The sequence below is a fragment of the Dunckerocampus dactyliophorus genome, chromosome 2 (assembly GCF_027744805.1).
Source record: "Dunckerocampus dactyliophorus isolate RoL2022-P2 chromosome 2, RoL_Ddac_1.1, whole genome shotgun sequence".
Taxonomy (NCBI): Eukaryota; Metazoa; Chordata; class Actinopteri; order Syngnathiformes; family Syngnathidae; genus Dunckerocampus; species Dunckerocampus dactyliophorus.
In genome coordinates this window covers 30,259,871-30,287,500 of record NC_072820.1, presented here as the reverse complement: position 1 = coordinate 30,287,500, position 27,630 = coordinate 30,259,871, and the positions used below count along the sequence as shown (strand labels likewise).

The window sequence follows — 27,630 nt, the reverse complement described above, 5'->3', positions numbered from 1 at the left end:
TGGGGCTCACACTTTTTCAGTCTGTGGGCTACTTTTAACATAACCTGAGTAGTATGTCAGTGAAAATAGCTATGTAGCGTTCATTATACAGACACTTCATGTATTACATGCAGTTAGCATTTGCTATAAAATAGTACAGATACTGTATGTGAGAAATTAAAATGATTATACAAAAGACAATGCAATCCAATTCATCATGAAATAGTAGTTTGATAAACAAACTTGGAGAAAAGACATTTTGATAGTGGATTTCATGATGCAAAGTGCAGCCATTAAAGAACGAACTTTTTTCCGACATATCTAGCTGCTACAACTGAACGGGTAACTTTTGTTAAAGATATAGACATCTTACCACTGAGTTAGTTTCCTGTGGTTTCCTCCCACATTCCAAAAACATGCATGTTAGGTTAATTGGAGACTCTAAATTGTCCATAGGTATGAATGTGAGTGGGAATGCTTGTTTGTCTATATGTGCCCTGCCATTGGCTGGCCACCAGTCCAGGGTGTACCCCACCTCTCGCCCAAACTCTGCTGGGATAGGCTCCAACATGCCCCCAACCCTAGTGAGAATAAGCGGCACAGAAAATGAATGGATGGAATTTGATAAAGAGACAATCTCAGAAACAATGTATATTTCTCTTCCTATACGACCTAAAGTCAAGAGTTTTTGAGACATCGATTTAACAGGGAGGATGTGTGTACATTTTGTTGTGGTAAAATAGAAACTACCGAGCATGTATGTATAAAAGTTGTATCTTTTTGGAATGATGTTTGTACATGGTTAAAACCGTTTTTTCCATCATTTACAAAAATCTTCTGCTGTCCTGTTATTTTATTTGGTGTGATTCTCAGAAACAAAAAACAAGGAGTGTCATATTATGTCTAGCAAAATTCTATGTGCATAAATCCATCCATCCATTTTCTATGCTGCTTCTCCTCATTAGGGTCGCGGGGGTATGCTGGAGCCTATCCCAGCTGACTACGGGCGCCAGGCGGGGTACACCCTGGACTGGTCACCAGCCAATGGCAGGGCACATATAGACAAACAAGCATTCACACTCACATTCATACCTATGGACAATTTAGAGTCTCCAATTAACCTAACATGCATGTTTTTGGAATGTGGGAGGAAACTGGAATACCCGGAGAAAACATACAAACTCCACACAGAAATGCCCAACAGAGATTCGAACCCAGGTCTTCCCGATCTCCAGACTGTGACTGTGTGGCCAACATGCTAACAATGCGGCCCTGTGCGTAAATCAGAAATATTGAAAACCCCACCAAACATAATTGCTTTTAAAAACGACTTGAAATTGTATATGAAATCTATCAAACTGATCAAGACCAAAAATGAATAAATTATATACTCAGTTTGTAACTCTAACTTGTGAAAAGTCTTAAACTTTCCTTTTTGTTACCCTCTGTCATTAGTTTTTGTTTTCTGTTCTCTTATTTTCCTTTAATCTCTGTAATATGGTTGCTCCTATGTTGCTATGTTCTTATACTATGACTGAACTGTATTGTATTGCCAACTCAATTAAATAAAGTTCTGGTTTTAAAAAAAACACCAAAAATAGAGTGATTCGTTCCCATCTTGATGCAAATATTTTCTCATCCGGCACAGTGTGGAAGCATTTTTTTTTCAACCCAAACTATCCCTTTAATATATACAATAGTATTTAAAAGTTTACTGGTTAGATTTGATATATATGTTTTATAGAAAAGGGTAGATCATTTTGACTTGTAACTTGCGTGCTGAAAAAGTGCGTGCACCCCTGATATACAGTACATGTAGAGTATAACGTACATAAATACGTACTCATACTTTTTTTAAATAAATATCGTAAATATACATGTTTTCTATATTTACAGTAGGAGGTAGATCATTGGGACTCAGCTTGCAGGTTAAAAAAGTGTGAGCACTCCTGCGCTATATAATACTGAGGCCACTGTCAATCGTGTAACACCAGCGGAGTAGTTGACACTAGAATAATTGCTCCATTACGCAGATTGTTGAAAGCACTTTGTTAAGGTCTGCAATGTGGGCCATATCAATGCTATTTTCCAAACAGTTCCACAGGACGGATTTAATTGCAGAGCGGGCCAGATGTGGCCCATGGGCCTGGGTTTGACAAATGACTTAGAGCCTAGGTTCCCTAAGTGGGGTACGCGTACCCCCAGGGGTACACCAATTGTAATGGGGGTACGTAAATAAAAATGAAAAACACTGCTTAACAGTCACAATTACGAGTGCACCTGAACGCCTCACGGCGCAAGGAGAATGTAGCAGAAGGGAAGAAGTTAATTGCTCTGTGTACATCATATGAATAAATAAGTAAGTTTGATGATCATTTTGTACATTAAGAGCGTTTAATCTTGAATAGTTCATGTTTTTATATTTGTGTTCCAATCCCCGCATGGCGAAGTGGTGAAAACCTGTCACTGAATAGGGATTCCCCCTAAAATGCGGCTTTATCATTGGTTGTCTGTATTTTTGTACTTCAGATACTGCTTTAGCATGATTGTTAAACTTTCACCTTCAATTTGGTACTAAATATGCAGATGTAAAACCACAGCCATCGTGAGTGGACAAAATGTGAAGCTCAAATCAACCCATTCAGACGGAAGGATGCCAACATCCTACTGGAGTAAAAGACATGTAGGATGATTACGGTACTTACCTATTTATCAGTGCTCATGTTAAACTTTATGAAAATGGAACCATGCAAAATACAACATTTTAACCCGGCTTTACTATAAAAGGAAATAACCAATTAATTATGCTCAAGGTTTCTAAAAGAGATGTATGATGATTAGCTATCTATTTATGCGTGCTCATGTGAAACTATCAAAATGTGACCATGCAAAATACACATTTTTGACCCGGAATTGAGATACAGTGAATTAACCGCTTAATTATGTTCAATATTTCAAATTAAGATAAAAAGGTGTATGTTAGAGAGTACCTGCTGGGGACGGATCATGGTCGGACACGGCTTCAGGGTGGCTGATCTCAGGGCAGCCGAGCCGTTTGACAGAACGGGACGGAGCCCGACGTGGGGAAGGCTCCTCAAGCATGTCAGCCTTGCCACCAACATGTTGTCAACCTAAACAATGAACATAATATGTTGTGTTTAATCACGTAACAGAATAGTTAGCTATTTAGCCTGCTCATATCCAAACAACCGCTTCGTTCTGTTGCGAACAGAGACGACGTTAGCTAGCATGACATAACAGCGTGGGCTACGGCATCATCTTATTATTTAAACTTTAACCATATGAACATATTAGTTGGGAAATCATTTTAGTGACTTATTGTCTTTAATGTCGTTTAATTTTAAGCTTTACTCACGGAGTTCTGCGTATGTCGTTCTCCTTACTCAACTGCTTCTGACGTAAGCTTTCGAGGTTTCCTGAACAGTCTCTTCCGTCATCAAAACGCGACGACGTAGAGCGGAAGTGGCTGACACTGCGCAATACGTTGTTTTTTTTACATTTTAAATTTTATTTTTTTCATGTTTTATTAGAATAGAACACACACACATTAAACAAACAAAACATATATACATATAATTTTCTCACTTCGCAATACGTACCCGGTGTGACAACAGCTGCAGCCTCTATTTTGACAGCCTCCGCGCGGCGCAATGACGTCATGCAGCCCACAAATGCGGACTAATAGACTGCAAATGCCGGATTCAGACATAGCTATCGCAAACTATCACGTCTTAAGACGTTTTTTCGCGACGTATGGCAACAGACGTGGAGACCGGACGTATCCACCGGGCTGCGGTATGTCTATGTGTCATCTGCGGCCTTCCTGCGGCGGGGAAGTCCTCTCTGTCTCGTACAGTTTGTCACTCCGCAAATCGGCGTGGTTGGAGAGCCACTACATTGCAGTACGACGAGCTGATCCCAGTTCAAGCTTTTTACGCCAGAGATGCAGAGGAGGTACAGTACTGGAAATTTTTTATAATTTTAAAAGGAGTTATGCGCTGTAATTCGTCACATTTACAAGTATGTAAATTAAATAAGGTCCGAGTACCACATTAAACAATTACAGGATTACTTTTACAATTACAGGAGCTCTTATTACAATGTGCAAGTGTACCTATAATCAGCTTTTCTTTGCCTTTTCCAGAACACAGAATGGAAGCTTTACAGACATGCAGTGCTGCAGTGCATTGAAGAGTTCCTGAATAATCCAAAAGGGTCGCTCGATATTCCCAGCGGCTGCAGGATCGACGGTGCTGCGTGGGAGCGATGCGTTAGATCTCTTCTGGACCCTACCCAGGCCAACCAGGTGCCACTGCTGTTTCTCTTGGATGACAACTTCTACTACCCGAGCATGAGATATGAGGTCTACCAACTGGCTAGAAAGTGTATGCATGTTCTTCAAGGATTCAGCAGAATCTCTTCTTGTTTAGTCAGCTCACCAGTTTATATGCGTGTTACAGATTCACTGAGCTTTTGCCAGGTATATGTGCAGTGCTGCTTGGAGTCGTGCATCAGCAGGAACAAGAACAGGCCTCATCCTGTCCCCACTGAGGTGATCGAGGAGATGGAGAAGCGTTTGAAGCAGCCAAATCCTAAGAAGAACCAGTGGGAGGCGAAGAGTGTTTCAGTCAACGCGACAGACAACGTTTCAGAGTGTGACATGTAAGACAGAGTTGTCTTTCTTTTGAAGACAATGCATAAAACTGTTGCCGTTTTCTGCAGTCAGAGGGTCATGGAGTTGATCTGCTCTGCACTCAGCGACCCTCTAAGCCCAGTTGTGGACGACACCGAGCAAAAGGTTTGTTAAAGAACGATGACACGCACTTCTGCTCACTGAGGCCAATATGAATCAAAGTATGGTTGGTTTCCCCCCTTGCAGGAGGCTGACCGCCAAAAGTGTGCCACCAGCGTGGTTCACCGGGCTGACCAGGCCTGTCGGCGTCTCATCTCTGAGGCCTTGAAGAAATCCAGGGGTAAGGGGTGCGCCACCATTAATGCTACACGTGCATTTGTCATTGTAGTTTTAACTTAGGATCTCAGCATGGTCTAAAAACAGTATCTCACCCTTGAAATGGTTTCCATTACTGCCAGCACACTCTTATTTCTTATATGATACACAATGTAAAAGATGTCCCACTGGGATACATTGTTGTTGTCTAAATCCAAAGCATCCAATATCCTCAATCATTTTCAGAAAATGGAGTACCCTCTGAACACATGAGGTCCATGGCCGCTCAGCTCAATGAATCCAAAGCGCAATTTCTCTTAAATGTGCGCAAACATTTTCTTCAGGAGGCACCTTTTATTCGAGAAGAGGACCTCGATGTGGAGCATGTGATGAAGAGAGCCGTGGAACTTTTTGATCATGACAAACAGGAAATACTGTCGAAAATAATAATAAAAAAGGACTATTCGTGAATGGTGACAAAATGTATGCGACAAATCTGATGGCAATGGCATTTATTGTATTAAACATTGTTAATATGTGCATGATCTAGATTGTGTGTCTACTGAGAATAAAGTTATTATTTGCTATAAAATATTTTCCAGCACCTAAAAAGAAATTAAAGTAAAATTTTCAATCTGAAAGTAACCATTTCACTTTTTATACGACCTTAAGGAAAACTGCACTTTTAGAAACATGTTGCCCATCATCCACAATCCTTATGTGAGACATGAGCACACATCTTTCTCTTTTCTGTGCATTATGAAGATATAAAAACAGCTAAGAAACGTAGTACCGCTTAGTTGCTGGGGACAATTAGTAAAGAGTTTGGCTTCTCAAAACGATATGCATTCAAAAGATTAATACATTTGCATCACAAAAATGCCTTCTCAAAAAAATCTGAAAAATACGGCAAAATACTGTAAGTATTACATGTTATCATGAATGTACCTGTTACTACATGGTTACAGCATGCATATAAAACCATAAAACCTTGTTGGAGCTTTTTGGAAGTGTTTTAATAGCGGGCTTTGTAGGGGAATTGATGTGTCCCATAACGTGTGTTTATTACCTGCCTCTTTTTAGCTGTTTTTATATCTTTAGAACACACAGAAAAGCGAAAGACGTGTGTTCATGTCTCACATAAGAATCATGGATGATGGGCAAAACTAAAAAAAAAAAAAGTTCTTATGTTTACCTTCAGTGGCTTTGGTCACATAAAATACAAAAATAAAACCCACAAAAAACAATGTTTGTATAAAGTTGGGATGCTCTAATCAATCAGCCACCCATCAGCATTGTACATTATATACTTTTGTATTAAATTAATATGCAGACTTAAGCCATAGCCATCGAGAGTGGACAAAAAAAGTGAAGCTCAAATTCAACCCATTCAAACGGAAGGATGTCAATATCAGAAGGGAATAAAAGATATGTAGGATGATTACTTATCTATCAGTGCTCATGTGAAACTTTATCAAAATGGGAACATGCAAAATACACAATTTTGACCAAGAAATACTGTAAAATTAATTATGTTCAATATTTCAAGATAAAGATAAAAAGGTTTATGTTTTTTAAGTGTGCAGGAGTAGGGGATACATTGCTTCAGGTCAAATGTCTAAACGTATGCAACTGTAAAAAGTTTGGGAATCACTGATATCGCCAATAGCAAGTGAGCAGCCAGGAGTTCTGGGCTCCATGACAAAAAACATCACGTTGGGCACCTCCTTTTCATTTTTTAATAATTACCTATTTTTTGGCCCACCCTGAGAGTCAGGAATTGGAATTGTCCTAACTTCCCCCACCATACGGCACCTCTGGCCAATAGCACTCAATTGAAATCAATTGAAAAATTCACAGTTAGTCCCTGTAATCGGTATCGGCTGATTTCACTCATATATGACCAGAATGGGCAGCATAAAACTCCCATCAGAGCATCCCTAGTATAAACTTATCATTTACGATATTACGTAGTATGTCATAAAAACAAAATAAGTTAACCTATTTTGACATCAAGAAAAAAAATCTCCCAAGATGGAGGGAAAAAAACCCAAACGTGTTATTTGTTGTAAAATACTGTTAATTTGTGATTAAAGTGTTCCATGTGCAGCTGCCTGTGTAAAAACTAGTTCCCCACAAAGAAATTACTCAAAATCTTCCGGGGAAAAGTCCAAATTTGCACACCCGGTCAGAGGTTTACATACACTCCTTGACAATCATCGGTATGCTGGCAAAGAGAAACACCTGCAGTCAATCATGTCGCTTAGGACATGTTAATAGCACTTGGCTTTGTCTCGAAACTACAGTACATGTATGTAAACTTCCTTACATCTTATACAGTTTATTACAGTCTATTTATACAGTAGCTCCATTAACGCAACTCTCTAGAAAGATGTGAGACAAAGCAAGAAAATATTGAATAAATGTATTTAAAATGTGTAGTAATGTCTGCCCCAAGTCACTTCTTGTGTTGTCCTTGGGCGAAATGGCACGCAAAGTCGTATTTGTCCGTGCACGTGTGTCCGCAGACGTTGCAGCGAAAGGGGTGTTCGTAGAGGTGGCAGCCCATGTGGATGGTGTACAGGACGTTGTCAGGGAAATGGATGTCGCAGTGCGGGCACCTCTGCGGGTCCTCGCACTCTGGCGTGACGGCGAGCGGCGTGCCAGGCCGACTGTTGCTGACACACAACGTAGCGTCGTTTGTGTCCAAGCTGAGCGCGGACGCGCCAGGGCTTCTACGGTCTGAGGTGGGGTGTTCAGTTTTGGGCGCTAAAGTCTGGATGCCGTTGAGGCACACTGTGGCCCGTGCTCCCGTCACCTCCTGTATCACAATGGGTTTCTCATCCATGTTTGGCGACATGTGAGAGGCCTCGAGGTTGGCTGATTGGAGTGAAGCCAGCTGCTCCAGCGGGTTGTTGAACGTCAAACTGTTTGCTCCTCTGTTGAAGTCGTTCTGGACTCCCCTGGCTGGGTTCCTGTGCTCGCTGGCGGTCACATGGTGGTGGTGCTTGTGAGGCAGCTCATTGACGTAGTCCAACTTGGGCACAGCCACGGGCGGTGGGCTAAAGTTGATGAGCAGGCGGCGGCCGAAGCCCAGCGAGCTGGTCCTCTTCTGCAAGGTGGCCAGTCCTCGCTTGCTCGCAAAAGTCGGGCGGGCCACACGCGTGGGGACAAGCTTGTGGCGCCGGCGGCGGTGGTGCGACAGGTTGCTGCGGTCGCTGCAGCGGAAGGCACACAGGTCACACTTGTACGGCTTCTCGCCGGTGTGCGAGCGCATGTGGGCCTCCAAGTGGCGTTCGTACGCGGAGGCGAACGGGCACAGCTGACAGCGGTGAGGCTTTTCTCCTAACAGACACAAAGGACGGGAAATTTACACTAAAATGTACAGTCGTCCCTTACTCCATTGCGGTTCGAACATCGCTCCCTCACTTTATTGCATTTTTTTCAAAAATGTATTAGTAATGATTGCTGTTTCGTGGTTGACGGTTGACTACATTTTGTTAAAAAAATGCATATTTCAGCAAATCGTACGTATTCTTAGACAAAATTAAGCATTTCAAGCAATAAAAGATGTAAATGAACTGTAGTATACAGTCGCCACTAGGTGTCACTAGTAATTCGCACCAGACTTGATTGCCAACCACAGGCTTTTATTTTATAATTATTTATCTCACAACAGGCACAATAACATAATAATAGTCATTATCATCTTCATCATAATAACACGTACTAAAGAAATATTTAAATAAATTCACTTGTCTAAGATATTCTAATTTATTAAGATGCACCAGCATATGAAGAAGAAATTTCATTTAATTTAAAACCGATTCAGCTAGCCAAAGTCTCTTATGCCTATTTAGTCAATAATTATGTATATTTTTTACTTTTCTATCAAATTAGGGTTTGACACAGACAAAATAAAGTTTAAAATATACAGTACATTTTTAGCAAAATACATCTGAATATATTAATATAATACAAAAATATAAATACATAGCAATTTTGTCTAATAAAAGGCATCTATCACCAATGTTTGAGAATAAAATACACTTTTTGTGTTTTTTTAATAAAATAATAGAACAAATAGTATATATATATAGTACTTTTTTTCATGAGTTAAATGTTTATCCTTTGGTTAGCATCAGTATGTAATTTTCTTAGTATGTTTGCACTATGTATTAGTGTTGTTGAGTAAAATCCAAGACGACTGACCTGTATGGATGCGAATGTGCTCAATTAAACGAGCCATGCCCTTGTTGGCATAACTGCAGAAGCTGCATTTGTATTTTCCATCACAGGTCCTCTCCAGACCGTCCATTTGCACGTCTGACCCCTCTTCCGGGGGCAAGCTCACCTCCACGGATGGAGGGTCCAGACCATTCTGCTCACTCCTTGGAGCCACTATTTGCAAAAAACACAAGCATCGCTGCACACATACATGGAATTATCAATATTATAAAATAAGATCGATCCAGTCCTACTTGGCTCCTTCTCCTCACAAATAGAACCAGAGATCATGTTAACATGCTGGGTCTGCTGGGTCAGGTATTCTTGGAATTCCCTCACAAAATCCACAGGTTCCGTCTTTATCTCCTCCATTGTGCTCCCTTTAATGTTGAAACCTAAAGAACAAAAACAAAGACTAACAAATCCCAGATGACACTGTTTTTGTTTTTGTGTCAAGTACCTGCTTTGACCGATGCTGTGAATGTTAGCACGGCAGCTAACGTTAGCACGCTATTCCGAGGCTTTGCGAGCTAACGTGTCGCAACCACATCGTCCATTAAGACGTGTTTTTAAGAATCAGAGCACCTTTATCATTGATCTAGTAAAACTTAAAAATGATAATGATTCATCCTTCTCTGTTGGATCGCTAGTGTGAACGCTTGTATAGCTAGCATCGTCTGTTTCCATTAGGGGTGGGCGGGTCGATACAAATACCGATGATTTCGATACCAGGATGATTTAAACGCGATAGATCGATAATGTCGATATGTTTATTTGACAAAAATGTCTATGTTGTGCTGTTCAAATATATTGTGTATATTTGTATATATGGCTTGATGAGATATGGATGATAAATCTAAAGTGTGTGAAGGAGACGTATCGCAGGTCTTTCCTTCCTGCAGCTGTCAGACTCCAAAACAAGAACGTCTCCAAAAATCCTGTACAATAACTGTGCAATTAACCGTGCGTTAAACCGTGCCGTAAAGTTGTGGTTTGATCAACGTGTACACAGTGTATGTAACTTCTTGATTAGCATTACCTTGATTTTGCACTTTATCTGCTCTTGTGTGCTTTGCTCTTGTACTTTCGCTGCTGTAAAACTGGAATTTCCCCCTGTGAGACTAATAAAGGCATATCTTATCTTATATTGTTTTTTTGTTTGTCTGCAAAAAACCCTATGATTTGAATGAGCGTTTTATTTATTTTTCATTATTGACTTTATTTTTGCTCAAATTATTGTTTGGAATAAAATTGTGTTAATATTATTCCATTACCTAATATTGTTGCATTTGCTGTTCAGAATTGTTCAGAAATAAGTGTGTTGATAGATATATGTATTTATAATCTTTGGCCTGTGCTTTATTTTCAGTATAATCATGATCGACAAATTAAAGTCAAAAATCGTAATGAAAATTTTCAAGTAAGAAGTATCAGCATTTTAGGCAACACTTGCCCTGTATTCACTTGGTATCGGAGTGATACTAAAATTGGCAATATCGCCCACCCCTAGTTTCCAATAGGTAGTCAACGTTACATTCAATGGCTGTAGGAAATTGTAATGGCTGTTCACAAACAGTGACCATTGGAATGCCAAATGCCCCTTTTAGCATAATAGAAATAACTGCGTTTCTTTACTTTTACGAAACTTTAAAATCACAATTTTAATGGAAAAATACCCGTCATTTTATTAATAATGTGTAACAGCCATGGGATGGCCTACGCGTGCGTGACATTTAAACGCAGCATTGCGTTTTACGCATACGCATATAAACAATTGTGTAACAAAACATGGCTGCCGCGTTGAGGAATCTCGCAAAGGTAAACAAGAGAATAACCACGTTGCGTTTGTCTTTTTGTAGCTTTTCTTTCGGTTCTCTGTTGCAATGGCTTCCCCGTTGAGTTATATAATGTGGGTGTTTGTATCGTGATTAGCATGACGAATGCTAACCTTTGCGGACAGCTAGATAGCCCTAAAAACAACTTACTCGCAACAGTGACAAATTATTGCACTCCCGTTGTTGGAACAATGTCATTTAATTCAGTTTTGTTTTAGCCATGCAGACAGATCACTCGGTCATGGGGTCAATGCCAGGCTTCATGGGGGAGCCGATACACCCAATCTGCTCCGGATCCAGTGCAGGCAGCCGGGGTGGTTTCCTTCCCTCCCCTGCAGTCCTACTCAGAGGAGGAGAGCATGATGAGGGAATCGGGTGAGCTGATGGATGACTATGGCTATGTAGTAGGATTTCATACACCATTAACATTTTTTGTTTGTTTGACAGTTAGAAAGTATGCACAGGAACGAATTGCTCCCTTTGTGGCGAAGATGGATGAGGAATCTTTGATGGATGGAGAAGTGATCAAGTCTCTTTTTGAACAGGGTGTAAGAGCCTTTGTGAACATTGCATGCAAGTAACTAAGACTTGTGTGTGTTTTTTTAATGCTTTATTTTTGTTAACAGCTCATGGGCATCGAGATCGACCCAGAATACGGCGGCACTGGCTCCACATTCTTCTCATCCATTTTGGTCATCGAGGAGCTGGCCAAAGTGGACCCTTCTGTGGCCGTGCTGTGCGACATCCAGAACACGCTGATTAACACGCTCTTGGAACAGCTGGGCACCCCGGCTCAGAAGGAGAAGTACCTCAGCAGACTGTCGACCGACATGGTGGGACACACAAGGAAGAAAGCTCGCATCTCCTCATATCCAGCAATGCTAATTCTGTCTTGCGTGCAGATTGGCAGCTTTTGCCTGTCTGAGGCCGAGTCGGGCAGCGACGCTTTTGCCCTGAAGACGTGTGCGGAAAAACACAAGGACTATTACGTCATCAACGGATCCAAGATGTGGATCAGCAATGCAGAGCAAGCCGGAGTATTCCTGGTGATGGCCAACGCTGACCTTGCAGCTGTGAGTAACTCCTGACATCACGATTGTTGCATCCTAGCACCATGTAGTACAAATCACATTCTCTTGTGATGGACAGGGCTACAGAGGCATCACCTGCTTCATTGTGGACCGCGAAACCGAGGGCCTGGAGATCGGCAAGAAGGAGAATAAGCTTGGACTGCGTGCCTCCTCCACCTGCCCACTCAACTTTGACAACGTCAAGGTGCAGCCGCAAGTTTATTACAATACTGAACAGGCTAATCAGGTGACTTCTACTAAAGTGTGCTTTTTGCTGGACTTTAGGTTCCAGAGAAGAACATTTTGGGCCAGGTGGGTCACGGCTACAAGTATGCCATCGGAATGCTGAACGGGGGGCGGATTGGAATTGCAGCTCAGGTATAAAGCAGATGTTTTTAAATAAAAGCAGGCCCCATATTGTGGGTTTTTTCAACAATTTTAAATTTGTCTCAGAAGTGTCACCTAGAGTGTATTGGACGTGTCTTGTCCAGCCTATTCTCCAAAGAAAAACATGATCCAACGTACAGCTCATACATCTGTAGCTGACTGACAAATCGTTGGCAGGGCTTTAAGATGTGTAGTGAAGCCTGTGTTTGTTTGTTGGGTTTTTTTTTTAATACAAATCTGTCCTTGTGGGGGGCTCATCTAGCTGGGGGTGGGTCAAAGGCAGTACCATGTCCATGAGGAAGAAGGTTTTTCCTCCATGCTGTCAGAAAAAGCTACAACTTCAAAACTTTGCATTGAGCGGAGCAAACAAGCGAAGGGGATAATACTTTTTTCTCAGGTTTGGTGCTCATAAACAGGCTGTAGGGACACATTTTACTGTTAGAGCATCATTAGAAAGCCATTTTGCATCATGACAAACTTGTGTTCCAGATGCTGGGTCTGGCACAAGGCTGCTTCGACCAGACTGTTCCCTACACGAAACAGAGGATGCAGTTTGGAAAGCGGATCTTTGACTTCCAGGTAAAAGACACACAAGATCACACAAGTGATCTTTTCCTGTGGTGGGCTGACTGTGTTGTTTTGCATTCCAGGGCATGCAGCACCAAATCTCCCACGTGGCCACGCAGATCGAAGCTGCCAGGTTGCTGACGTATAACGCCGCTCGTCTGCAGGAAGCCGGGAGGCCTTTCATCAAGGAGGCTTGCATGGCGAAATACTTCACTGCCGAGGTAAGACCACATTGCTCGCTCCTTCATACTCTTTTTATCTATTGTGACAATTTCTCTTGTTTGGAGTTGACCATTTTCCCCATCAGAAGCAAAGGAAATTTAGATAATCTGATCCAGGGTCGGCCGCACGGTAGCCTAGTGGTTAGCATGTTGGCCACACAGTCAGGAGATCGGGACGGTCTTGGTTCGAATCTCCATTAGGTATCTCTGTGTGGAGTTTGCATGTTCTCCCCGTGTGTGTGTGTGTGTGTGTGGGGGTTTTCTCCGGGTACTCCGGTTTCCTCCCACATTCCAAAAACATGCATGTTAGGTTAATTGGAGACTCTAAATTGTCCATAGGTATGAATGTGAGTGTGAATAGTTGTTTGTCTATATGTGCCCTGCCATTGGTTACCACACCAGTGATTTCAGTAACATTTTTAACTGTCATACAAGTGTAACGATTGTTTATGTTAAACCCAGGCCTAGCACATCCCATTTTGTAACACTTGTAGAGACACAAGTGGAAACAAAAGTATCAGCAAAAAGTGTTTTACTTGTTTTCATCTCCCTCAGGTGGCAGCGTTAACCACGTCCAAGTGCATCGAGTGGATGGGAGGAGTGGGCTTCACCAAGGACTATCCCATTGAGAAATACTACAGAGACTGTAAAATCGGTAGGTGCACGCTTCAGTCTGGACTTAGAAACCCACCAACTGAGGACTATCTTGGCAGTTAATATATCACAGCAATCCCTGGATACCATGCAAATATCCCCCCTAGTGTCTGTGAGCAGCATGGGTGTGATATCTCATTGGCCTGATAAGAAAGTACATTTTTCTGCAAAAAGAAGGCCATTATTTTGCAACCTGTTAGTATTCAGGCTTAACAATAGCTAATGTGTCCTGAATGAGTCTCACAAGAGTTTGTTGCTGCTGTCAGGGTAGTATTAGTGTGTCACATTGTTAGAGGTGTTTTGTGACAGATGCTTACTTGTGATTAGACCACTGAGAGGGGCATACGACATTTGCTGCAACCTGACATTGGAGACAATCTCTATGCTTTTAAGCTTTTTACAGCAAGGGCCGCAAGCAGAAAAACTGAAGGACATGATGGGCCACTTTGATCAATTTTATATATTAAAGATGCTAACAACTTCTCCTGAGCTCACAACAAACATTCACTTTCAGAAACATTTTGCTTGCTAGTTGTACCAAATGCTCTGCGATGGGGGGGGACATCGAGCACACACAAAACCCTGTCAGTCACCTGAAACATCAGCATAGCTACCACACCTGGGGCTTCTTGTGCCGTGGCGTTTGAAAAGTGCGAAAGGTTTGCCAGACACCTCCGTGGCATCACACCGGCTGCTCGGAGCGTGTACCCTGATATTTGATTTAGTACAAATCAACAGGTACAGTTGGTCAAATCCTAATTTGCTTGAGTCCTTTTTAGGTGTGCACAAACTACAGTTAAATCTAAATGTAAAAAAGTAGATATAAAAAAGTTATCGGGTATCTGGATCATATTGGTCTTAAGAAGCATTATGTTATCTATCTATTGTGCATTTCTAATTATCATATTGAACAGTTTAAAAATAATGCAAGTTAATGTACAAACTGTGCCAAAAGAAATGTGTTCTGGCGCAAAATTATGAGCATTTTTGTTGTCTCCTTATGCAGGCGCCATCTACGAGGGCACGACAAACATCCAGCTGTCTACGATGGCCAAGTTTATTGACAAGGAGTATGACAATTGAAACGATCACTCCAAGCTGGCTGATACATTGCACTAGTAATATACTTCCATGTTACACACCCTACATAATGTGTGTGTCACATGACCTTTGTACAAATGTTGCGTTAGTTTATAACATACAGCAACATGGATTTATTGTTACAGTAATTCCATTTCTTCCCCCTCCATAGGCTACTGTGTGGATAGATTTTACTATAAATGTTATATGTCTACAGCCAAACGTTTTCATTTGAATTTTGCAGTGCCTGATCTCATTAAAATAAGTAAGTTCATCTTTTGAGTTGTTGGAATATAATGCTTTACCCAGTATTCACCTAAAATCCAAGCTGTTCCTCGATTTGGTCGCCAGATGGCAGCATTCTCAGCCAAATGTGGACTTGACCAGTCAATGAAGACACGACTGCACAGCTTCTAATGTCGCTTCTAATGAGCTTCCATGTTCATTTCATTGTGCTGCTGGTGCAGATATAAAGACCTGCGTGCATTATTGGGTTCTTTTTCAGGTGATTCTATTTCCACAGCTCATAGAAGATGTAGCTAATTAGTTTCTGTATCAGAAACCCTCAGTTAGTGCAGAGCATGTATATGATCTCATTAGATGTACCTACAGTGGCCAGCGACGGTGCGTATATGGTTTGGCACAATCCTTATACGGTAATTAATCTTTAAATGTTACCTATTGTTCTTTTTGCCACAATTAGACATGACAATTAATGAATAACAGCTCTACAAATATAAAGTTTCAGTCCTGAGAGAGAAACACCCCCAAATTTAGTACAAATGTAAGCATGTTAATGCCTTTATGGTGTCATACTTTATTAATCATCTTAGCTGCATGCTTTTCCCAGCAAATTCTGTCCATCTGGTGGGATAATCTTTCTCAACTCTGCTTTGTTTTTTCTTCCACCCACCTTGTCTTTAAATGCAGCCACGAGGCCTTTTAATTGTGCTGCATGGGAAGTGTCTGTTCATCTCACACACACACACACACACACACACATTTTTGAGGGCGCACCACCTGCAAAATGCTCGCAAGTTCAGTAAATTCATTTTTTACTGCTTCTCTTCACACTTTTTCCATGCATCTCACCAAAATTGGAAATCTTTAATTAGTAATTCTTTGAAACCAAGGTCAAACGTGCTTATGTTTTACTTTGGTTTTACAGGAGCCTTTCTTTGTTTGGCTAATTTGCTTATATAACAGCCACAAAACATTGCACTTCCTTCAAGTAATAGATATCAGATTTCAGCATACATATGACGTAAGATAAACAAATGATAGCTTAGCTTTCCACTTTTTGTTATGTACAAATGCACAATTCTTGACGTTTTTTTTAGTTCCTAAGGCTATGGACTATCATGACTATCGTTCTGCAGAAAGAAGATAAATAACATTTAAATGTCAAATGAGTAGATTGCATAAATGCAACGATTAGATCATGGTTGCATTTACAAGCAAAAATAACCTGCCAGATTTCCAAGCATTTGCACAAAGCAACTTAATATAAGCCACAATTATCCAGTACAGTAAAACTTTTCCTCACGCACAATTCTAATAGTTTTATACATTTTAGTATGGGTACTTGAGTGCCTTTTAAGAAGGTAAATAATAAAAAATGAGAAAATGACCATTGTGTGGAAGTCAATAACCATTCGTGGCCAGTTCATTTTAAGTACATACAGTATATATTCTATTTTCAGTAACCAGAAGTCAAATATTTGTGCCCTCTGGTCCCTTTAATGCCGTGAGTAATTATTTAACGAACTGGCAGGTGATTGTGGTTAGGGGTAAAAAAAAAAAAAAACTCTAGAATGAGTGTGCTTCTCTTTTAATCCAATTGTATGATAAGTGTTCACAAAACCCCCGCTTTCCCCCCTTTTAGAGTCTTCTATTCTAGTCTTGCGGTGCAGACTCCATCCAATCCCATTTGCTCATGTCCCTGTCCAATCACAAGGACAACAGAGGCTGTTTTAACTGGGATGTCATCTTTTATGTCATCATTGCATCTGTAAAACCGCAGAAAGTTCGCCTCACTTGCGTCTCCCGGATACTTTTGGATCGTTACCGTCTTTTTTCTGCATGTTTTCGCCACTGCTTTTCTGCCTCCACTTGTATGGTGATCCAGTAGCTGTTGGAATTAAACGGTGATGGCAGACTCTGCTGGTGCTCAAGAGACACGCCAGTCCTCCAAAGACCCCATCAAGTTCTCCATCAAGAACCTGCTCAACATCGAGGACCACCAGACCCCCGCCTGCAGGCCCAAGAGCTTCCTGCAGGGTGGCCCGTCCAAAGGGCTCCTGGAGGGCAGCTTCTTTTCCCGACTCGCCGACTTGTCTCTGCCCCGCTTGGAGCTGCCCACGCAGAGGCTCGGCCTGTCCGCGTCCCCCTGGTGGTACCCGTACACCCTTGGCGCTCACCTGAAAGCAGCAGGTAAAGCATCATGTCCATTCATTCAGTGCATTACAATGCTGTTTATATTTTTGTAGTAACTTCAAATATTTCATGCATGTTACACACTTTAACTATGACTATTTTTTAAATTGTTTTTTTAATATTTGTGCATAACTCCAAAGAGCTGAAAACCATGCATGTTACACATTTGAATTATGAGTGTTATTTATTACAATATTGTTATATTTAATACTATGCAAAATTTATCACAAAGCTAAAAGGAAAAATGACTTGCTGTGACCCTAGAAATCATGCATGGTGCATGTTTCACATTTTCATTATCATTATTATTAGTAGTGTCAATATTATATTTGATATTATCTATCAAGTAAACAAAGTTAAAGCGAAAAGTGACTTCCAGAGAACCTGAAAACCAACATGAAATAAAACAACAAACATAGAATCACAATCATATTTAATGACAAATTAAATAAGTAAATAAAAAACGGATATAATCTAATTCTGCAAGAATCTGGATCGTGTTTTTAAATAAATAGGCACATATTTGGTGATGATTTAATATTATTATAATGTCCATCCAATTTTATAATATTTATTCCTATTTGCAGGGTCAGACAAGGAGCAATTGTTGCTGCACGAGAGACGCTCCCCCGACGCCCCCAAAAGTGAGCAGGACCCCAAAGAAGAAAGTGCAGAAGATGATGAAAGCGATCCAGACGAAGCAAAAACGAAAGAGCCAGAGGACGACTGGAGGAGGAAACCCGACAGCGACTCTGCAGACTCGGACAAGAAGCCGTGCAGGAAGAAGAAGACCCGCACTGTGTTCTCCAGGAGCCAGGTGTTCCAGCTGGAGTCCACCTTTGACATCAAGCGCTACCTGAGCAGTTCGGAGAGGGCTGGCCTGGCCGCCTCGCTGCACCTGACCGAGACCCAAGTCAAGATCTGGTTCCAGAACCGCAGGAATAAGTGGAAAAGGCAGCTGGCCGCCGAGTTGGAGGCGGCTAACCTGAGCCACGCCGCGGCACAGAGGATTGTGCGGGTGCCCATTCTGTACCACGACAACGGACCTCCGGAGAGCAGCGGTAGTCCCGCTGGGAGCTCCCCCGGCAGCCAGGCGTCTCTCCTGGCCTTTTCCCACCACATGTACTACCCCCATCCGGTTCCTCTACTGAGACCTGTTTAACACACTATGTACTTTGTATATTTTGTAGAGTCAATGCATTCCTATGATGTGCTCTTCTTTTATGTCCCAGGCCCTTTTTAGAGATAATCTAATGTCATTTGTCATGAAATGCTCCAAAGTGCTTGAATATATTTTCATGTGCAAGATTATACATAATGTATTTTTAACACTCTTGTGCTTGTGTTATGTTATGTTATATTGTGGGATTCAATATTTTGATATTGCTTAATTCAATGGTGCAATACAATTATCTTGATGTTATAAGGCTTCATTTATGTATGCTTTGTAAGACAATGGACAATCAATCATCATCATCATCATGGTAAATTAAACCACTATGAAGCCAAAAAAAGATAACTTTTCTCTTATATTGTTACTGAAATCCTGTATGTTGTCCCAGTAAAGGCAATGTTTCAAAAACGCTTACGGTTGTGATGTATTGGAAAAAGGATATAATGAAGTGAAAAATTTACTTTTTATGGGATATCTACGCAAAGTAAACATTTATAACTTATAAAGTCGTGATTTTGTGTAATTAAAAATGTTCAACTATACAGTGATTGTGTATTCAACGTTGCACCAGGTAAACTAAACGTTCAGAATACGCATGCGCCAGGCTCCAGCTAGGCTCAAGCGGTCCATAGTCACGTGATTCTGCATCACGACACCGGAAACCGTAGTCAGAACCGATTAAACCAATCAAAGTCTCAGGCGGGCGTTCAAACATTCGTTTCAGCCAACCAGCGTCCAGCTAACGCTCATAGCAATCCCGGATTCTTAGGCAGTACTGTTGCGTTTTCCGTGGTAAGGTTTCTTTTGAAACGCTTCATTTTCCGCAAAAACTGAAGACGCGGGAGAACAAAAGAGCATTATTAGGAGATTTCACCAATATACGTCGGTAAGTATAAACTGTCGTCATAAGAGTCTAGTAAGTAACACGCGTTAGTAGCATTAGCATACGGCGGGTCAGTTGGCTATGGTGGGCTAGGTCTAATTCTTGGATGTGCTGTACGACAAAAGGCATGTTTTCTTTTAAAAGAAACACCAATACCAGACCGGTAACGGTATTCCAGTCATCTTAAAACATACGTGCACTGCATCTGTTTGTCATATAAGTTACATGCAAATTATCAGCTTTGTACTTGTAGTTTACTGGATTGTTGTGAGTCTAGCTATAGGTAGCTAGCTTCAATTGTATGTTGGTCAGCCGTTCCCTTGTTCGAACCCAGTGGTTGTTGCTTTTGGATTTTGCTTGTTATAATATGCAGTAGCAGTGAAGACAGAGGAGGTGAAGCAGCTTGAGAAAAATCTCCAAACCAGCTAACCAGACACGTGGTTTGCAAAAACTGAATTTGTTGGTAATTGACTGTCAGTTATCCACATTTTTTGGCTTCCGATCGGATTTTATTTTAATAGGCTTGCCTTTCCTATATATATATATATATATATATATAGAGACACAGACACACAAACAAGCTTTTGCTACAAAGATGAATTTGTGGAATTGAATATGGTTATGAAAATAGCTCTTCAAAGCATTAAAATAATGCAATCCAAGTATTGCTGAATTGACTTTTTATTACACAGCATGACCAACAGTATTGTTTGGCTTTTGTAACAAACCTCTGTGAGTCAGGTCCCTAATTCAATAAAAGTCCATCCAATAAAAGATACAATTGGAAAAAATGGGCTTGCAAAAATACTTAGGGTAGGACTCATCTTTTTACATGGTTAAAGATCAATTTGTGATGTGATTTAGAATATAACTTCTTTTTTTTTTTACAAACTCTTAGGGTCCTATGAAATTCGTTTTATTCTTCCCAAATTCTGTTTTTTTTCCCAAATTCCGTTTTTTCTGTTTTAATTTTGTAGAATTTAGTTTTTACCTTATTCCACTTATTTTACCAGCATAGTGTGCTGTTGGGCTTAGTAAATAAAATGTCCATGAATGAAATGCTAAAATCCTTACATTTATTGATGCAATACATCATTGGTCCATTGTGTCCAGTAAGTGAGAAATGGATGTAGCTTAGCTAACTATTCTAATGGGATGTCAGCCTCAACACCTGTGGTTACAAAATCTTCAAACTGTAATGCCCGTGCTTGTGATTAAGGAAGATGTAGTCACTGATGTACTTTCAAACACATTATTAATGTAAGATATTTCTCATGGCGCACTTATTTTGTTTACACAATTAGACAACTGTGACCAAGGGCGCTCTTATTTTGAAGGCCAGATGTGTGTTGTGTGTGTTGAGAATAGCAATTGACAGTTGATACGAGCTGGGTGCAAGAATAAACGTGACTCTAGTCTTTTTTTCACTTAGAGCCTGCATGTCATCAGTGGGCATTGTAAAATGGTCCTTACATTAAAGCGGTGAAAATCCAGCCTGAGGCACGCATGCATGCGCACATACAGCTGCATTATGGTCTGCTAAACTAAGCTATCCCCGCTAGCTTCCATTCACGCTGCATAACAGGAGTTTCAATGGTTTTTCACCTCTGTTTAGTAGTGTTTGTGATGAGATTCCACCACGATTGAGGGTTTTCTTCTTCTTGCGGGAGTCGAGTGGCAACCAGCTTAGTGGCGCATTACCGCACCTACCATGTTGGAGAGTGGCCCAGAGTTACGAACATTATACGGCAACCGGATCGGCCCGATCTCGCGGCGGAAGCCAATATTATTTGATCTTCAAAGTACAGTGGATCGGCAGCCAATCCTGATCACGAAGATCAGATTGGGACATCCCTAGTGTCAAGTGTGGTTAATTTATGGTGTTGTGTTGTAGCCTCATGCTGATAAGTCTTTGTTTCATGTCAATTAATATCATTTAACCTGTCGACTTACTCTTGCAGATCATGGTCTCCAGTGAGTACAAACTGAACCAGGGACCTGAGGATGGCATCTCAGCGGTCAAATTCAGCCCAAGCAACTCTCAGTTCCTGCTAGTTTCCTCCTGGGACTCTACGGTCCGCCTCTACGACGTTGTCGCAAACACCATGCGGATGAAGTACCAGCACGAAGCCCCGGTTCTCGACTGTGCTTTTTTTGTACGTCAGGGGTGCAATTTAAAGCTTCAATAATCACTTTTGAGCATGGTGACTTAGACTCGCAATCCTGCTTTACTTGCAGGACCCGACACACGCTTGGAGTGGAGACCTGTACGCAAAATTAAAAATGCATGACTTGAACACGGACCAAGGTATGTCCTAACCTAATTACCACTTTTACAGTGGAACCTGTTTATGTCGTCCAATTTTGTCGTCACCGTGTTCTTCTTATGTCCCCTCCAAATGCATAAAATATATTGTGGGATGGAAATTGTGTTCCAGATACAATAGTGGGAAAGCACGACGCTCCCATTCGTTGCGTGGAATACTGCCCGGAGGTGAACGTGATGGTGACGGGGAGCTGGGACATGTCAGTTCGACTGTGGGATCCCAGGGCACCCTGCAATGCCGGCACCTTCTCGCAACCCGATAAGGTATGTCCGTCATCACACCACAGAGGAGATGCTTCTTTTTTCTGTACCATTTTGTTGGATTATTCATGTGCATCCTCGACTGTGTCCAAGGTGTACACGATGTCCGTGGCTGGGGACAGGCTGATCGTAGGCACAGCAGGAAGGCGTGTGCTGGTGTGGGACTTGAGGAACATGGGCTACGTGCAGCAGAGGCGAGAGTCCAGCCTCAAGTTTCAGACCCGTTGCATCCGGGCTTTCCCCAATAAACAGGTGCGCCTGGGACAAGAACCGGCAAGTTGTCGGGACGTGCTAACAAATAATTTTCTTTATGGCAGGGCTATGTCTTGAGTTCCATCGAGGGCCGCGTGGCTGTGGAGTACCTGGACCCGAGCCAGGAGGTTCAGAAGAAGAAGTACGCCTTCAAGTGCCACAGGCTGAAAGAGGACGGAATGGAGCACGTTTACCCTGTCAACGCCATCTCTTTTCACAGTGTTCACAACACCTTCGCTACAGGTACTGCTCTACTTTTCACATTTCTATTTGATTATTTTACTTTACTTTAATTTTTTTGATACTGCCAAAAAAGCAACAATTGGCCATTTAGTGGTTTACCACAGGACAGTGGCAGTAGGTTGAAAAATGTGAAAAGCAAAGCAAGTATGTTTAGAAATATAAATGTACTTTCTTCTTTCGCTTCTTTTTGTGGGTTTTTTTTATGTCACAAGCAAGACTGAGCTGCCTGTGAGTGCTTTTATATACACCGGCTGTTCGTTGAGGGCGATAGGTGCTTTCATATTACTCTTCAAAAGTGTCTAATAAGTCCAGAAAAAGTTGCTAGCTTTTAGGGGTGTCCCTATGCAACTTTTTGACTTCCGAGCACTTGTCACGATAACAAATTTTGCTAGACGATAATTATCCTACAAATTATTGTAAATTACTCGATCTTATTGTCAACATTTTTTAGCCCATTTTCATTAACTATATGGCATAATAATGCAAGTACATCGTATCAAAAGCAATCAACTTTAATTTCTCAAGAGTATTTAACATTGTAATTGGATTGTCAAGATCTTTATTACAAAATAAATTAAACAACATAATAAATTGAAACAAAAAATGACAAAGAAAAACCCCAATGAAAATAAAGTGGACTGTCAGTCTCTTTTAGCAAAAAATTGCGCTTAAATAAAAACCATAACCAAAAACAATAAAAAATAGACCCTGTCTCTCTGTTTCTATTAAGAAAAAAAACAATCCAATAAAAAGCATAGACAACAATAAAAACAAAAAATAAAATGTAGTATAAAGTCTCCTTAAAGAAAATTGGACTTGAATAAATGATTAACATTGGGAATTACTCCTTAATAGGAAGGCTTAACATGTAGCGAACGACGCTGTGAGTGTGCACCACTTTGTGCTGTTTTGTTTATATTTACTTTGTCCACCAAACGCGTCAGTAAGCATTGACTGTCGGGATGAAAGCTCTGCTGTACCTCCAGCGGGAGGATGGTTATATTTGAGGTGCGCATGCAAGTTGCTCGTATTCACCTTCTTCATTGTCAGTACTTTCCAATCAGTTTGTCGTGTTCATGTACTCACCCTGTTCATTCTGTTTAAAAGTGAAATATTCCCACAAGGTGGCATTTGGCTTGGAAACAATCGCTTTTGTGTCTTCATTCATATTCAAGTTAGCTCACGACGCTAACATGTGCTAACGCTAACCTGGCAGATTTAGCCTCCTTACCTTGCCTCCACCTACTGGGACAAAGAGGCTGAATGGCTGAGAGGAGAGTTCGCTCTCTCCGTTCATTCCAATAGAGAACCAACACGCCCAGAAAGATGCGTCATTTAATGAGTGTCATTTTATAACTTGGACATGTGCAGCTTGTACACCGGAATTTACTGTACATTTAAAAACAAATCTTTGTGTTTTTAACATTTTAGTGTTTCCTAGTTACATTATTCCTTTTCACTTTTGCTTGGTTTTTGTTTTTTTATTTGATGAGTCACGTTCTACAAATGGCCCCTGTGCCACACTTTGGACACCCATACGTTATGCCAGGAAGGCCGTGCAGCAAGGCGACAGAGGATTGTGTCCAAACTCTACCTTTTTGACACTGTTGGTCAAGGGCTGGGTTGCATTGTTTTTACAGCTTTCATACTTTCATTTCACAGCGTTACATAGATGGAACTCACTCCCGGTGTATTCTTCACCTTTTGTTGATGGCTTGTATTTAATTACAATTAATTTAAACCCATGACGCAAGAAACACTTATATGTGCACCCTTACTCGCTAAATATAGCGTTCATGTCACTATATTGTCAACATGGATCTCTTCTATGTATGCGTTTAAAGGCAAAAACCCCCCAAAAAAAACAGTTTGGTTGGTTGGCCCTGCCTCCACATAGCACAGCTTCTGGTGGAGTGGCCGGAGAGTAACCAATGGTGGCCACGGCCACTATTGGCCACCACTGATTATTGAATATTTTTGTTACTGAGAAACGTGCTCCACACTTCAGCTCAGTAGTTGATAGTAACGTGCAAATGAGCTAGTTTGCCAACCAACACTAAATCCTAAAGAGGAAGAAAGGAGACAAATGCCAAAGAAGAACAAGGAAAGCAGGGGTTATTGGAGTTATAATGTACATGATGCCACTATAGCTGCAATGATGAATCGATGATTAATCGATTATCCAATTAATCAACAACGATTTTGGTAATCGATTACTGCCTCTCAAATGTGACTATTTTTTCATTTCTTTAGTCATCCATGAAAGCAGACCTGTTTCAGGCAAAACAAGATAGCCACCTGAAGTTTATTTGTTTGTTTATTAGTGATGCACATGTAGCAGACGGTGCCAGTGACTCGTTGATTTGCAGTAGAGTTTGTGATTGTCAGTTGATTATTTATACTTCTCTACGTCAATTTCAGTGTCAAAGAAATTCCTGTTGCTCGCCCTCTTTGCTATGGTTTTGTGGCGGGAAAAAGTCCATTCATGCCTTCTTAAAAGAAGTGCTGCGAGGTAGAAATTAAGTGTGTTTTTTTTTTGTTTGTTTTTAAATTCCGATTTGATTAATTGGTTATTAAAATAATCGTTCCTTGCAGTCCTAGATGCCATCAATGAAATAAATAAGAAAATTTTATATTATTCATTTTTTTCAATCATTGCATTTGAAAGGTTGGGCCTGCCCATGGTGGTTAGATTGTGCGGGTATTATGTTTTAAGATATCTCACACCTGCAATTGACTTTGTGTCCACCTGTAGACTTTTACAGGTGTACTTTGTATACAGAGAGAGTAATTGTACACCCTCTGTTTTTTTTCCTCATCCAATTTCCAATACTTATTGACATAATTCTATTTCATTTTTTACTAAAACTAGACTTGAGTTTTCGTCGACTAAATCTAGAATAAAACTGTCACACATAAAAAAGACCAGAAGCATTTTTGTCCAAAAGACAGACTAAAAATAAAATGTCTGGCAAAAATAACATTATTATTACGTGCATAAATGTATTGTGGAGTGAGCGAGCGTGCGATGTTTTGATTGGTTGGATTGTTTTGGCATTCCTTTCAATTAAAAAAAGTCGTTCAACTGTTCTTCCGTGACCTCCCATAAAGAACAGCAGAAAGAGCAGTGGAAGTTTCTCTGAGGAGTCCAATAATATTGATTTTATAATAATAAAAGCGGGTATGGTTTCTTTGTGTGTGGGAATAAAATCGGCTTAGCAAATCACAATCGCCTGAAAATCGACTTTGCGACTGGCTAGCGACCAGTCCAGGGTGTACTCTGCCTCTTGCTCAAAGTCAGCTGGGATAGGCTCCAGCATACCCCCACGACCCTAGTGAGGAGAAGCGGCATAGAAAGTGGATGGAAAATCTGGATTTACAATTTTTTTTTTTAATCCAAACTTTTGATTATATCTACTAGGTGTGTCTAATGACTTCAGTACATGTTTTTAATATTGAGAGCCCCTCCCATCATTCCATCCAGGTGGCTCGGACGGCTTCGTCAACATCTGGGACCCATTCAACAAGAAGCGCCTGTGCCAGTTTCACCGCTACCCGACCAGCATCGCCTCGCTGGCCTTCAACAACGACGGCAGCATGGTTGCCATAGCCTCGTCCTACATGCATGAGATGGGCGACATCAGCCACCCGGAGGACGCCGTATACATCCGCCAGGTCACTGACGCAGAGACCAAGCCCAAGTGACCTCTGCCGCCACAGTATGCCGGTCTCCATCTCTTGCCTCTTGGCTTTTCCATAAACAGCATTCAAAAGCTAAACGGAAGAGAAGCTGAAAATGGTTCCCCCCTTTTTCTACTGTGCTGTGAATATACACTTGAACAGCAGAATGCAAGCCCCCTGGAATTTGGTTTAATCTTATCGCACCATGCTTTGCAGGTTTTTTAGGTGTCTTTTTCAAAGTATTTTAGCATAAAAGGTGCAAGAGGAAAAATACAAAAGAACACTTGGTTGCTTCCAAGCAGCTTTAGTTGATTCCTCTCCTGTTTTTGTGGTTCACAGGTCATTCAAAGTCCACCTTTAACGCCTTTATCTGCTGGCATCCAGTGTAACTTTTTATATAGTCACCTTCTTCTTTGTCTTTCTCTCTAACGCAGCAGTTTGTCCTCTTCTGTTCTTCTCTTGATGTTTTGTTCTGACGAGAAATCCTCCTATTTGCCTCATTAAAAAAAATGTTTTTTGACATATTTGGGTTTTGTTGAGGTCATCATCAAAGTTCTTCTGGTTAGGCATGTGTCCTGGACGACCTGCATGACCCAGACGGTGGCCGGCGCTGATGAGACATCAACAGCCTAAACCAGAACCCGCTTTATTGATGAAGAAGACTGGAGTAATTGCGGTAATCTGTGTCCGGCCGGCTGGGGGGGAAGCAGAACCGGTCGCACCAAAAATGATGAAAATGATTCGCAGTAAGACCAACAGGAGACTTTTTTTTCCCCCATCCTAAAGATTGTCAATTGCATCATAATAGAATTTGTGAAGCCCTTCAGCCCAAAGCAGAGAAGATAAGAGATGGGAGTCAATGATTCTACTGAAGCGGTAATTGCTTCAATGCGTCTCTGCAGCATCCTGGAAATGATTAGCTCGCTTTGTTGCAGTAATTCCCTTGATTGTGGATGGCTGATCGGATCAAAGCCTAATATGAAATGGCATTTACGCTGCTGCCTTTTGTTTGTCGAACAAAAATCGTAGGGATTTTTTTTTTTTTTTTGATGCTGTGCTCCTATCAGCAAGTTCAATACATTCAGACTCCATTGTAACCTGTAAAATCCTGTGTTTCAGCTCTGCCGGAGAACTTTCTCCAGCTTGATTGCTGAAAATGTCCATCAAAATTCTAAAAATCTACTAATACAGTAGTCTTTAAAATTCATACTTGAGTTTTTCCATATTTGAATCAAGTAAAGAGGCTAATGGCTATTTGAAAGGGTTGTCACAAGATCTCGTGTAATAAGATCTATGAAAACGTGACAAGGTTTCTTGTTCAGAAATTTCTTGTGGGGACTGGGACGATAAATAAATTCATCACACAAATGAAATAACTTTTGCCA

At 41.0% G+C, this 27,630-nt stretch overlaps 6 protein-coding genes across 7 annotated transcripts in view; 4 read left to right on the top strand and 2 right to left on the bottom strand.

Annotated features, from left to right (window-relative positions):
• Positions 1-3,443, bottom strand: part of ghitm (growth hormone inducible transmembrane protein) — a 7,877-nt gene extending 4,434 nt beyond the window's left edge. Inside the window, exons 1-2 of the mRNA XM_054769307.1 lie at positions 3,356-3,443; positions 2,970-3,110 (exon numbers count right to left, since the gene is read on the bottom strand). Coding sequence (XP_054625282.1) covers positions 2,970-3,101 — 132 coding nt within the window. The 5' untranslated portion in view covers positions 3,102-3,110; positions 3,356-3,443. The remainder of the gene's footprint in view (positions 1-2,969; positions 3,111-3,355) is intronic.
• Positions 3,444-3,645: 202 nt separating this feature from the next.
• On the top strand, positions 3,646-6,027 carry LOC129177722 (L-seryl-tRNA(Sec) kinase-like). Of its 2 annotated transcripts, XM_054769130.1 has the most exons (6): positions 3,646-3,954; positions 4,145-4,385; positions 4,461-4,662; positions 4,723-4,798; positions 4,880-4,973; positions 5,195-6,024. In XM_054769130.1, exons 1-6 carry the CDS (start codon positions 3,754-3,756, stop codon positions 5,416-5,418), a joined length of 1,038 nt encoding a protein of 345 aa, XP_054625105.1. In that variant the 5' UTR covers positions 3,646-3,753; the 3' UTR covers positions 5,419-6,024. The 2 variants fall into 2 exon arrangements, with proteins under 2 accessions (XP_054625105.1, XP_054625104.1); XM_054769129.1 differs by having other exon boundaries at positions 4,145-4,662; positions 5,195-6,027.
• Positions 5,444-9,880, bottom strand: LOC129177721 (zinc finger protein Pegasus-like). The gene is made up of 4 exons (XM_054769128.1): positions 9,636-9,880; positions 9,430-9,570; positions 9,161-9,349; positions 5,444-8,293 (listed from the first exon to the last, which is right to left on the bottom strand). The coding sequence occupies exons 2-4, from the start codon at positions 9,545-9,547 to the stop codon at positions 7,407-7,409; spliced, it is 1,194 nt and encodes a 397-aa protein (XP_054625103.1). The 5' UTR covers positions 9,548-9,570; positions 9,636-9,880; the 3' UTR covers positions 5,444-7,406.
• Positions 9,881-10,860: 980 nt separating this feature from the next.
• acadsb (acyl-CoA dehydrogenase short/branched chain) lies at positions 10,861-15,263 on the top strand. The gene is made up of 11 exons (XM_054767576.1): positions 10,861-10,993; positions 11,229-11,385; positions 11,458-11,558; positions 11,637-11,843; positions 11,913-12,083; positions 12,160-12,285; positions 12,366-12,458; positions 12,957-13,046; positions 13,118-13,255; positions 13,811-13,910; positions 14,916-15,263. The coding sequence occupies exons 1-11, from the start codon at positions 10,964-10,966 to the stop codon at positions 14,990-14,992; spliced, it is 1,290 nt and encodes a 429-aa protein (XP_054623551.1). The 5' UTR covers positions 10,861-10,963; the 3' UTR covers positions 14,993-15,263.
• Positions 15,264-16,709: 1,446 nt separating this feature from the next.
• hmx3b (H6 family homeobox 3b) lies at positions 16,710-18,923 on the top strand. Its single transcript, XM_054768037.1, has 2 exons — positions 16,710-17,422; positions 18,013-18,923. The coding sequence occupies exons 1-2, from the start codon at positions 17,140-17,142 to the stop codon at positions 18,585-18,587; spliced, it is 858 nt and encodes a 285-aa protein (XP_054624012.1). The 5' UTR covers positions 16,710-17,139; the 3' UTR covers positions 18,588-18,923.
• Positions 18,924-19,328: 405 nt separating this feature from the next.
• Positions 19,329-27,525, top strand: bub3 (BUB3 mitotic checkpoint protein). The gene is made up of 7 exons (XM_054767128.1): positions 19,329-19,485; positions 21,444-21,638; positions 21,721-21,790; positions 21,921-22,072; positions 22,163-22,321; positions 22,387-22,564; positions 26,049-27,525. The coding sequence occupies exons 2-7, from the start codon at positions 21,447-21,449 to the stop codon at positions 26,267-26,269; spliced, it is 972 nt and encodes a 323-aa protein (XP_054623103.1). The 5' UTR covers positions 19,329-19,485; positions 21,444-21,446; the 3' UTR covers positions 26,270-27,525.
• Positions 27,526-27,630: the final 105 nt, after the last annotated feature.

Excerpts from the sequence above, each read along its gene's own strand:
- LOC129177722 (XM_054769129.1), top strand. The coding sequence starts at position 3,754 with ATGGCAACAGACGTGGAGACCGGACGTATCCACCGGGCTGCGGTATGT. Across the intron at positions 3,955-4,144 it reads ACGCCAGAGATGCAGAGGAG|AACACAGAATGGAAGCTTTA; the intron begins GTACAGTACTGG and ends TGCCTTTTCCAG. Across the intron at positions 4,663-4,722 it reads AACGTTTCAGAGTGTGACAT|TCAGAGGGTCATGGAGTTGA; the intron begins GTAAGACAGAGT and ends CGTTTTCTGCAG.
- LOC129177721 (XM_054769128.1), bottom strand. The coding sequence starts at position 9,547 with ATGGAGGAGATAAAGACGGAACCTGTGGATTTTGTGAGGGAATTCCAA. Across the intron at positions 9,350-9,429 it reads TTGTGAGGAGAAGGAGCCAA|TGGCTCCAAGGAGTGAGCAG; the intron begins GTAGGACTGGAT and ends TTTTGCAAATAG. Across the intron at positions 8,294-9,160 it reads GCACATTCGCATCCATACAG|GAGAAAAGCCTCACCGCTGT; the intron begins GTCAGTCGTCTT and ends TGTGTCTGTTAG.
- acadsb (XM_054767576.1), top strand. The coding sequence starts at position 10,964 with ATGGCTGCCGCGTTGAGGAATCTCGCAAAG. Across the intron at positions 11,844-11,912 it reads GCAGACTGTCGACCGACATG|ATTGGCAGCTTTTGCCTGTC; the intron begins GTGGGACACACA and ends TCTTGCGTGCAG. Across the intron at positions 12,459-12,956 it reads GGATTGGAATTGCAGCTCAG|ATGCTGGGTCTGGCACAAGG; the intron begins GTATAAAGCAGA and ends CTTGTGTTCCAG.
- hmx3b (XM_054768037.1), top strand. The coding sequence starts at position 17,140 with ATGGCAGACTCTGCTGGTGCTCAAGAGACACGCCAGTCCTCCAAAGAC. Across the intron at positions 17,423-18,012 it reads CGCTCACCTGAAAGCAGCAG|GGTCAGACAAGGAGCAATTG; the intron begins GTAAAGCATCAT and ends TCCTATTTGCAG.
- bub3 (XM_054767128.1), top strand. The coding sequence starts at position 21,447 with ATGGTCTCCAGTGAGTACAAACTGAACCAGGGACCTGAGGATGGCATC. Across the intron at positions 22,322-22,386 it reads GGGCTTTCCCCAATAAACAG|GGCTATGTCTTGAGTTCCAT; the intron begins GTGCGCCTGGGA and ends TCTTTATGGCAG. Across the intron at positions 22,565-26,048 it reads TCACAACACCTTCGCTACAG|GTGGCTCGGACGGCTTCGTC; the intron begins GTACTGCTCTAC and ends CATTCCATCCAG.